At 42.0% G+C, this 11,072-nt stretch overlaps 1 protein-coding gene across 1 annotated transcript; it reads left to right on the plus strand.

Moving 5' to 3' along the window:
* Window positions 1-4,360: 4,360 nt before the first annotated feature.
* Window positions 4,361-9,429, plus strand: LOC102791706 (uncharacterized). Its single transcript, XM_006792776.2, has 5 exons — window positions 4,361-4,424; window positions 4,617-4,903; window positions 8,428-8,694; window positions 8,776-8,928; window positions 9,007-9,429. The coding sequence occupies exons 2-5, from the start codon at window positions 4,630-4,632 to the stop codon at window positions 9,183-9,185; spliced, it is 873 nt and encodes a 290-aa protein (XP_006792839.2). The 5' UTR covers window positions 4,361-4,424; window positions 4,617-4,629; the 3' UTR covers window positions 9,186-9,429.
* The last annotated feature ends 1,643 nt before the right edge of the window (window positions 9,430-11,072 follow it).

An 11,072-nucleotide genomic window follows, 5' to 3' on the forward strand; every position in this document is an offset into this window, starting at 1 on the left:
TACTCATGAAAGGCAAAGTCAACAACAACAGAAATGCATCATTAAATATGAATGACGTGTCAGTAGGTACAGCCTTTGGTGCTGTTTATATTCACAAATGTATTTCATACTTCAGAAATCTGGAAAATAAAATAAAAAAATAAGTGAGTGGATGGTGCAGCACCCAAAAGGTCATCCAGAGGACATCACTGGCAGGAAAGTTCAGGGGAACAGCAGACCTCTAAAAGAAATCCAGCTGTTTGCTAAATCAAACTGCTTCGGTGTTTCAATGAAAAACTGGGCCCGTTAAGCACGGTTTCTAAATCCTTCTCATTTAATCTCTTTAACGGTTTCAACTGAAAGTGCATGAAGGATCTACTTTTGATGGTCTCTGCATTGGGAGCGGTTATGTAACAAGTAAAGCAGGATTCAGATAAAGAGTGCGTGAGCCACTTGAGAACTAGTGTAAACAGCCGCATTAGTCCCAATACTGGAGTTTGGCTGAATGTGCCTGTGATGGCACTTGGTCACCCGTTTGGATTCACGGCTGCACAACATTACAGTCTGCTGCAAGCACAGCATTATCATATTACAGCTGCTGCATATCCACACTGTTTAATGCTTTCCCAGGAAAAAGCTATTGATTCTGTACAGTCGCCGCAGCTTCCGAATTATCTGCTAAAATGACTAGCACATCCCACATTTTACCCCCACAGTATTCATATTATTCATAGCCTACTTTATAAAATATTGATCTGCATATCTGTTGGCAAGCTTGATAACGAAGAGCTAAAGCTTAGACGACTTAGAAGGAAACTCCCTTTAAGCTTCTACTACATCTGCAAGTGAAAAAAAATGGTGACGCCAAGGTTGCTTCTGTCTTTCATCCCATGCCATCTACCTGATCTCCTGGCTGGCTTATTGGCAGCCGGATCACGTTCGTCGAGCCCGTCAGTTTTAATCACACTTTGCTTGTAGTGTTTCCAGCAGCCAGTTGCTGCAACTGAGAGAAAACCTGGCGAAAGTAAGGGTGAGGCGAATACCAACAAGGATTTTGGTGTTCGTGATTACACATGCTGACGGGTGATCCTGGATCAGTACAGATAAAGTTACTGTAGTAGAGATCAAAGCAAGGTGTGCAAGGGGAATAAAAATGAGGCTTTCTTAATCAAATACAAATCTTAAAGTCTGTTTTTTTTTCTTTTTTTCCAGCGTAGGTCACTTTGGGTTGCAAACTCTGATTCTCTTTTCCAGCCACCAGATGGCATTGAGCAGAGAGCTGGCTTACTTTATTTCCTTGTGCTTCTCATGTGTTTTTGAGGCAGAGCCAGCATTGGCTGTTTGTAGAATTTAAGTCAGAAATAATTGGGAGAACAGTGACGTCCCGTGGGACTTCCTGTTTGGATGATTCTGAGCTGAGTATCCTGAACTGTTCTGTTATGCTTTTCATTTGTGCGGCGTGCAACCAGGTTGGCTCAAAATTTAGCTCAACAAGAAAAATTATTTAGCACATTAAAAAAAAAGACCATCTTGATTACAGTGGCCTTGTTACACTATTTCCTCTAATGCCTCAGATTGTCTGCTCTCTGTACATTTCACCCCGATTCCCCCCCCCCGTGATAACCGTGCACGGCAAAAAGAAGGACGTGGCCATCGGCAATGCGTGCACGCCTCGGGCTCTTTCACAAAGCATCAAACATTGTGACACCACGTACATATCTGCTGTTACCACACATGCTGCGCTTCTGCATGCTGCAGTTGCATGTAGCCACACTGACATCTTTTGGCTTGATGGAAAACTGTCCGGGCTTTGTGGTCATGCAGTCAGCTCCATAACTTGTTAGACAAAGGCTTCAATTTTTTGTAGTTTTGCCTCTGTATGCCATCGCAGTGGATTTCAAATCAAACAATCAAGATGTGACTGAAGTGCAGGCTTTCAGCTTTAGTTCAAGGGGTTTAACAAAAGAGTGTTTAGGAATTACTGCCATTTTTATGCACAAACCCCCATTTTCTAAGGCTCAGAAATAATTGGACAATTGACTGACAAGTAGTTTCATGAGGCCTGCTCTCCTTTTGTTTCATGCTCTACACTGTAAAGTACAAAGAGATGAAGGCCATCATTCGGCAGTGAAACCAAAGATCAACCAAAGAAACCAAAGAAAAACCTGTCAGAGAGACAGCAACAACTTTATGAGTTGCTAGATCAATAATCTTGTGCATTTTTAAAAGAATGATTGCCAGCTACAAACAAAGAAAGAGCACAGAAGACAAATAAAGTGGATGATGACAAAATAATTATTCAGTGGTTAAACAGAACAACTTCACAACATCAAACCAAGTCAAATACACTTTCAGAAAGGTAGGAGAATCATTATTAAAATCTATAAGCGATGCCTTCATGGTTGTAAATACAGAGACTTTACTCCAAGCTACAAACATCTGGTTACACTCAAGTACAATAAGACCAGATTAGACTTTACCAATAAATAAATGAATTAAAAAAATCCAAAGAGCATTCACAGTTGAAAAACAAAAAACAATTGTTTGGATACGCCAAAATGATTTAATACAAGTAAGAGCTCGTACCAGAATTATGTGAAGAGAAAAGTATGACTGCTATAGATGCCAATGTCACTGGTGTTTGATTAATTCTGATGTGTGCAGGGATATAATCTCTGCTCAGATTTAGCCAAACAGCGTAAATGCAAAATGTCTGAAACATGCTCCAAAAGCAACCCAAGAGTTCCTCAAGTCAAAGAAAGTGGATATATCTCAAGTTGATGTCCATGAGTTCATCGACTTGCCCAGCATTTTCCTCCAAATGTTAAAAACAATCCTTTAAAATGTTTAAAAATTACAAAACACTATCCAGTTACTTTTGCGTCTCTGAAAATGGCTGTTATTCTTAAACAGAATGTAATACTGTCAATAAACCCCTTAAATTAAAGCTGAAATTCTGCACTTCAATCACAATTTAATCAATCTTCATTGATTGATTGAAATCTACAAATGAGACAAACTACACCTAACTGTGCACCTAACTGCATACCCAGATTATTGTAAGCAAAGTAATTTATCACTAAAATATATACTGCGATATATAATAACTTCCACACATGGCAGATATGCTGTCTTTTATGTCTCGACATAAGAAAAATGTAAATCCTAAGTCACACACACAGATCTTGGTATGATGGAGTATAATGTGTAATCACAGTGAAGCAAGATATACTTCTGTTCTTCTGCATTTTTTACAATTTTTTGTGAAGAACGATTTGATTGTGACATCATTTTTACTGATGTCAGTCTGGACAGCTTACAGAGATTACACGGAGTGACTTATGATATCACAAACACCTTAAGCTGCTTGTTAAAGGTGGCTACATGGCTTAAAGCTTGACCCAGAGAGCCAAAGATCAGGAGCCGTGACTTTGAAGGCAAAATGTGGCTTCGAAGACCAAAAACAACGAACAAACTTTTCTGGATTCAGGAAACAGACACCCTATCTACTTTTAAGATTTGGCTTAAAGCATTCTGTTTTGATAAATCATACAGTTAGGGGAGATAAAGTGTATAGTGTTCAATTGGTTACACTGCAATAGGTGTAGACTGATAGGGGATTCCCATGATGCATTGAGTGTTTCTGCTTCTTCTTTTTTTTTCACTCCCTATGTGTTTATACAACTCTCTGCATTTAATTTCTAGTTAAACGCAGAGAGTCTTGTCTTCATCATACCCAACCAGTCCCGACTATTGGTTGCTCCTCCCTGTGCCCGGTTCTGCTGGAGGTTTCTTCCTGTTAAAAGGGAGTTTTCCCTTCCACTGTTGCCAAAGAACCTGCTCATAGGGGGTCATATTATTGTTGAAATTTTCTCTGTTTTCTTTGTATTATTGTTGGGTCTTTATCTTACAATATAAAGCACCTTGAGACAAATGTTGTTGGAAAGTGGCACAATATGAATAATACTGAATTGAACTGAAAGCTCCTGAGACCTGCTGGTGACACGAGGCTGCATCTCTGATCCAGGAAAGTAAGAAGCTTTGATTGGCTCCTGTACTGTTCAATGACTTCAAAAATGACAAGTAAATTTTAAACTACTTGCTCTTAAAAAGTTCTGTCTTCTCAAACTGAAAACATGTTTAAATGCCCCTGTTGCAGATCTCCAAATACATTAAAATGCAGCAGTACTACTTTATAAACACGGTTTGTAGACAGATATGCAAACTGAATTGTTTTCGGTGTAAATGCCTTCAGCCTACAGAGATGCACTTGTAGTGGTCGTGGGTCATAGCTGAAAGCGGCCAGTGGGGGCGCCAGTCGCCTCATTCCTCCTCTCCCCTGCTGGTAAAGAAAGCGGTGAGGAGCAGAACACGCGCAGTACGGGCATGCGCACACTGTTGTTGTGGCTGCAGCTGTCGGTTTGTGTCTGACAGCGTGAGAAATGGTGAGGACATGTAAAATAAACGTAAATAAATCCGTTGTTATGACTGGCAAACACCCGAGTGGACTTTGAGGAGTAACTTCGGAGCACATATGTGTTGGATCTCGTTAAGCTCTCCCCTCCGTATCCATGGGCTACATGGTTAATGGCTGCAGGTGCTTTACTTTGACTTTGTGCCTTTACTTATAATTCCAGGTGAGGCTCTCAGATGGAGGCGGCTGTGTGTGAGGAGGAGCGGGGAGGTCGTGAGGATGGTGAGGAGGCAGGGGCCGATGAAGCCATGCTGTGGTCCGTCCAGGAGGCTCTGGAGATGCAGACCCTGCAGATCGGAGCGTCCGCCTGCGGGGCCACGGCTGTGGTGGACGTGCTGAAGGCGCTCGGAGTAGACGTGACCCCGGAGGAAGCTGACCGCTGCGTCCAAACGCGTCTGCGGAGGAACGAGTCACCGTTGCCGGACTACCTGCTGTCCCGCAGTGAAGCTGGTGAGAACACTAAACATGGCTAAAGAGAAAGGAGAGGGGTGTGCTTGTTTTATGTTTTACGCAAAAAGTGCACATAAATGTGCAGAAAATGCCGTGTGCATTAAAGTATCCTCTGTTGTTGCTGATCATTGAGCTATGTTTAAGTATTAAGTCTAAATCGGGGGTCATACATAAGGCCTGGGGGCCAGAATCGATCCGCAAAGACTCCAGTCTGACCCATTGGGTGGTTTTGGAAAATATGAAATGTATTATAAGCTTTTCTTTGTGATAAATACTGACCCCACGCCCATTCAGATTACACCAAAATAATTTAGTAATAGATGCAGTGAAATAACAGAAAAACAACAGTTTTTCCACTGTTGACTATAGAAATCTTTTATTTTATTTTTTTACAATGCGTCCACATGAACTAACAGAAACTACAGGAGAGTCTGGGCAATGAGCTATCAAACTTTTTTCTGTAATCTTACACATTCATTTTTTCAAAGTTTAAACCCAAACCATGGTGCTGACAGGTTTCTTTCATGTCCTCCATTACTTTTTCTTTATCACGTGGAAAAACTGAGACGTACTGTTGAAATTGTATTTCTTTTTCTTATATCCAACTTTCCACTATTTTTTTTCAGACAGAGAACAATTGGATTAGTCCATTCTTCTCTGTCTGTGCATAATATATATTTTTATTGCCAGGTAACTTTCATTCTCATGAATTTTTGCCTACTGCAACAGTTATAGGGTGTAGGTCCTGTTTCACTGTGGATTCCCTAAGGGGAGGGAGAGGGAAAATAGACACACATGTTCTATAAGCACACCATAACTGCTTTTTTAACTATACATGTAACAAGCTTACTTTTGAAGGTCTGCAAATGCTCCTTTGCTGTGAGGATTTGGACAGATTTTAGATGCTTCAACTTTCCATAAAAATGAAAGCAAGCTCAGCAGACTGTCGTTAACTTGATTAAGCATATACAAGCTGATGAAACAGAAAGCCAAATGACAAGTGAATGAATTATTTCAGCACAAGCAGGCGACAGTGGCTTTAGATCGATTCTCTTGGAGTTCCTGTTTAACCTTCAAGGGCCGGGGCTCTCCAAGTGAAAGCTGCAGGCCAGTGACAGCCCTCTGGAACACTTTATGCACCCTGTAAGTGCAAAAGTGTGTGGAGAAAAAAAGGCATTTGTATGCACTTAATCCAGCCGTAGATATTGCTATGCTCTAACACTGCAAAAAAAGTTTGAAAGTGAGCGTCTTTTCCAGGCAGTGTAACAGACTAAACCTTCCCGGCGACAAGTAAGCATGGCTTCCAGACCCCTAAATAATGATTAAAATTACTAAGTTACAAGTTCAGCAAAACTAAGTTCAGCACTTAGTGCTAAAGAAAATATAAATAATATATACAAAATAAATGAAAACTATGCTTAAATAGTTGTGGGGAAGTAACATTGTCCTTGATTTTATTGTGCTGCATCGTCTGGGTGTGATGAGTCAGACAAAATGTTTTTGGGATTTCCTGAGACAGCGAGTGTTGTTGAGTTCCTCTAGAGACGGCTTTTTGCCACTGTGCAGCTGCACCACACACATAGACAGTACGTTTGTAGACTTTCCCATTGAGCAAAAGAAGCAAGTTGTTGTCTCTGCACCTCACCGTCATCTGCACCACCTCGTCCCTGCAGGCCGATTCATTCACACAGACATGAACCCCATCACCGTGGTGTCGTCTGTGGATTTACTGATGGTGTTGCTGTGGTGGATGGGGTGCAATCATGGAATAGAGCAAGGGACACGGCATACAACCTGTTAGGAGCCCATACTGAGGCTTAGGGTGGTGGAGATGTGGGGCGCACTCTAACTGTCTGAGTGCCATCTTACAGGAAGTCTTTAGCGTTAGCTGAATGTGTGTGATGTGTGCGCACTTAAACTGGTCAGAATCCCTCTTTCCATACTGGAATATGTTTTTGTGTAAACCCTAATGAGTCTTGATTCCTCTTTAATAAGAACGTAGCAACGAGTAGTTGATGCAAAACATGAGGGTCTATTTTCTTATTGTGCTTTATTAAGTTCTTCCAAGATAAGAGGAATTTTTTTTTCTTTGCTACGCCTTACTAAACAAGTCTCAGTCCTGACTGCTGACAAGTTGATGTAATAACAATGCACATGGTCCTCTGAGTTCTTGCAGAAGCGACATAGACAATTAAGAAATTTGAACAAAAGCTGTCAGCTGGAGAGATGGAATTAAACTGTGATTTGTCTTGATTGCACATCAGCTGAGCTCAGTGTTGGCCTACGTTACACATCTCACATCCCATTGAAAAATCTCTTGTAGTGCCCCTCAGTATAGTGGTGAAAACATTTGCCAAAAGGAGAAACAAACCCAGCCTGAAGAGGTCACATGCTACTGAATTCTGAGTTCCAGTTGGGGATGGTTGCTTCAAGATGGGCATCTGATGTCAAATCTGTGGATCCATCCGCTGTGGTGACCCCTTGCCAAATAAGTGAGCAGCTTAAAGGCACCTATTTAAGCTGCCCCTGCAAGCCTCTTTGCAACCCAGCTCTTCCTTCGATGTTGTTTTTTTAACTATACTATTTAATAACTGTTTTTAGTGATGCCTGCTCTATTCTGCATGGCGTTGGTGCTGGCAGTAGGGGGTCTTGCAGCTCTATATCCATCTCACATTCAAATGAAAGCGGTGATGAGGTACCAACACAGAGCAATGTTGCTAAATAAAAATTACCGCAGATGTTAAAAAAATGTCTTTTGGCTATACCTGTGCATACAGTACTGCTTTCTTTCCTTTTTCTGCTCCATGGGCTGCATAAAATGATCCCAAGGGCTGCTTTTGGTCATTTGCTTCAAGAACCCAGGGGACCGAGAAGGTTACACAGCTCAAACAGAATCGATCTAGACTATAAACCTCTGCCTGAACGGGCGAGCGTGGCTTCTGGTGTTAAAGCACTTTGAGTGGCCATTAAGACTAGAAAAGCCACATAAATGCAGTCTCTTTAGCGTTTACAATTCCCTAAAAATGTGTGTTTTCATGCAATTTAAAAGCTTCCCCCTAAATTGGCACGTATTACACTGTAAGCCGTTGGCTCAAGCTCAAAATTTCTCACTCTCGGCAAGCTGTTCCATGACATTTCAGGTAATGAAATGTTAATACATAAAGTGTGGTATAGGTGCATATCTTAATTTAGCTCCACAGACAGTAATATCTGGGGTGTCACAGATGCTAACATGGACTATAACTGCCCCGCTCTGTAATGTCTTGAACCCATAAGTGCTGCTTCCCACAAGTGTGACAGCTGGCTGCACTGCCAACCAGGCGAATTCAAAAGTACCCTATTGAATTAGACAAAGAGTTTGATGTCTCTCGCAGGAGAGGCTGTAATTGACTTTCTCGGCTCTGCTACACAGTTTTTACACTGACATTTTCAGCTTCTGAGCAGACGTGACACGTACTTTTTGTTTAACTGTTATGATTCAGATGCGATAAACGTCGGCGTCACGTTTCATCCCGCTCTTTCAGGTGCGACTCACATCCAGCTCATCCAGGGAGCGCAGGAGGCCAGCGGAGGCCAGGTGACGGGCCGATTCTTCCACCTCCACCCTCGCAGGCGAGTCAGACTGGTCCCCTGGCTCGCCCACTGGATCCGAAAAGGCGCTGTTCCCGTGGCGACCATGAACATGCAGCTGGCTGTACCCGAGGGTGAGGAGGTGCCCGACGCCTGGCACCATCAGCTCATATTCGGGGTCACATCCAACGCTGTCTTTATGACCAATCCTTTAGATGTAGGTGAGTAAGGGAAAGGAAATAGCTGCTTATAGGGAAGAGGAATCAGCTCCTCATGCTGGTGTTGGTTATTGTGCATTGTAGTAAGCGAGGGAGAGGTGCACCAGCGACTCTGCAGTGAATCCATGTTGCTGATTCGTCGAGAAGACGTGCTGCAGCGAGTGACGCCCGACTGCTCCCTGTCGGGCCTCTCGGAGAGCCAGTCCGACCCACGGTGGAAGGCCCTGGATGTCGAGGGTAAAGCAGCTGCTTGTGAAGATTTCCTTTACATTTTGCGCCCGATGTGATATTTGACACTGTTTTTCCTGTTTTCAGGTCAGGTGAGGCAGATGGCCACGGAGGAGGAAGGAGAAGAAGAAGAAGAAAACAATCAGCCCAAGATGACTCACATCAGGATCCCTGCAGCGTACAGCTCAGGCGTCACATTGTTTGCCATAAGAGAGTCAGAATTGGGACAAGAACTCCTCGATGCTCCTGAACTCCCTCTGTTGTGACCGCACTGCCACATGTGGATGGACTTAAAGCTTGAAGATCTATTTATACTATCAATAACACTTTGTATTGATCCAAATGTTTAAGATCAGCAGATTTAAATCAAAGCTCAAAGTAAACTTTGACTTTCTGTCCATTTTTCTGTGGCAATATTGATTAGAAATCACATTTTAAGAGATGTACGTGTTTGTATCTTTGTTTTAAAGACAACATTATTAAAAGCCCCCACCCTGCTCTCAGCCCTTATTTGCTAACTTTACACATCTCCATGTTAACTTCAAGATTGACTTTCAGAATTTATTGATCGCTTGCAAAAAGCAACAAATGGCACAGCTCCAGCATGTATTTCAGAGCTGTTATGTGCTTTTGTGAAGAAGCTTCTATCAGCAGGTTAATCTCCTGTGATTGCTTCCAAAGCCACATTAAAAGTGATGGAGTCGCTGCAGTCAGGGCGCTACAAATCGCTACAGTTGAGAAGGAAAAAACTGTCACACTTGCATGAAAAGTGGATTCTTTTGTATAACTTATTATGTTGCGTTTGTTATCCCAGCTTGATATGGCTGTGATCGTTCCTAAAGTTTGTCAGTGTTTCCTGAATCGTTTTTTAGAAGCTATGATCAAAATTAAAGAATTTGTGGATAAAAAGATATTTTTTAAAAAGCTTGTATTAGGTTAACATTATAGGGATGCCAATAGCATTATGTGATGGTTTGAATGTAAAGTTCAGAAGTTTGCATAAACTATCCATAAGGATGAATATCATGGTAATTTGGGGCTTTTAAGTAAACTGTTCTTTTTCCAGGGAGGAATGATTGTACAGTATACATCTTTAGTAACTTGTACAAGTTTCTCTAATCCGCACGGGCTACCAACATGCATATACATCCGCTAATATTTGGTTAAATGTCCCTAAGCAAGTTGCACCTCAGCCAGATGCTTCTGGTAGCCATCAACAATCTTCTGACATAATTCTGGGCAAATATTTCACCACTCTGGCAGAATTGGTATTGAATTGAGTTCAGTTAAAGTGGTTTGCTTCTTGGCAAAACACAAGTTTTAACCCTTGTCCACAAATTTTAAGCAGGGCTTTGGGAAGATTTTCAGAAGCTTAATGGTAGTCTGCGTTCTCTATTCAAAATGCACGTTTCATGTATTTGACATAATTTACTTGTTGGAATGCCCAGATTTCAGCCTTCTAGCAGGTCTAGAAGGAATTGAGCATAATTAATTGATGTACAGAATTAGATTTCAGGTATTTGGCGATTAGACTCCAATGGCCCAGCACAGCAGAACGTAACCCCATCTGTGAAAGAGACTAGAGCAGGACACCCCTGAAGTCTAGACGCTGGTGGTAGAAATAGATGGAGGCTTGAATGATGAGTGAGAGCCGGTGATGGGGAGGAGGTGGGTTGCAAATAGGTGTCTGCAAAGAAGAATGACAGATGTGCAGTGAGATTTGAAGTACACGGAGTGAAGGTTGATTGGCTTAAAGAAGGCCGGCAGAAAGATGATTGGACTAGACCAGATCTCACAAAAGTGGAAAAGTGGAAGTGATGTAAAGCTTAAGCTTTAGTCACCAAAAACACCTGGGAAGCAGACAGACATGTGAAGTTAAAGAATTTGGAAGTAGCCCTTTATCATTCCATCCACTTTGTGCAATGTACAACTGGCAGCAAAACAGCCCCACAGCACGATGCTACCATCGCTATGCTCGACAGTTGGTACAGTGTTTTTAGGTTTGAAAGCTTCACCTTTACTACTCTAAACATACCACTTGTCATTGTGGCTGAAAAGCTCAATCTTTGTCTCAGCTGACCATAAAACTTTTCTTGGGAAAGCATATAACTAGTCCAGGTGGGCAGCTGCAAATTTCAGTCAAGCTTGAAGGT

This window comes from Neolamprologus brichardi, chromosome 23, assembly GCF_056152115.1.
Source record: "Neolamprologus brichardi isolate AB-2024 chromosome 23, ASM5615211v1, whole genome shotgun sequence".
Classification (NCBI taxonomy): Eukaryota; Metazoa; Chordata; class Actinopteri; order Cichliformes; family Cichlidae; genus Neolamprologus; species Neolamprologus brichardi.

What these genes read in the sequence shown, in the direction of transcription:
- LOC102791706 (XM_006792776.2), top strand. Translation starts at nt 4,630, where the DNA reads ATGGAGGCGGCTGTGTGTGAGGAGGAGCGGGGAGGTCGTGAGGATGGT. An exon ending in GCTGTCCCGCAGTGAAGCTG is followed by an intron (nt 4,904 to 8,427) that starts GTGAGAACACTA and finishes CCGCTCTTTCAG; the next exon opens with GTGCGACTCACATCCAGCTC. An exon ending in GACCAATCCTTTAGATGTAG is followed by an intron (nt 8,695 to 8,775) that starts GTGAGTAAGGGA and finishes TGTGCATTGTAG; the next exon opens with TAAGCGAGGGAGAGGTGCAC.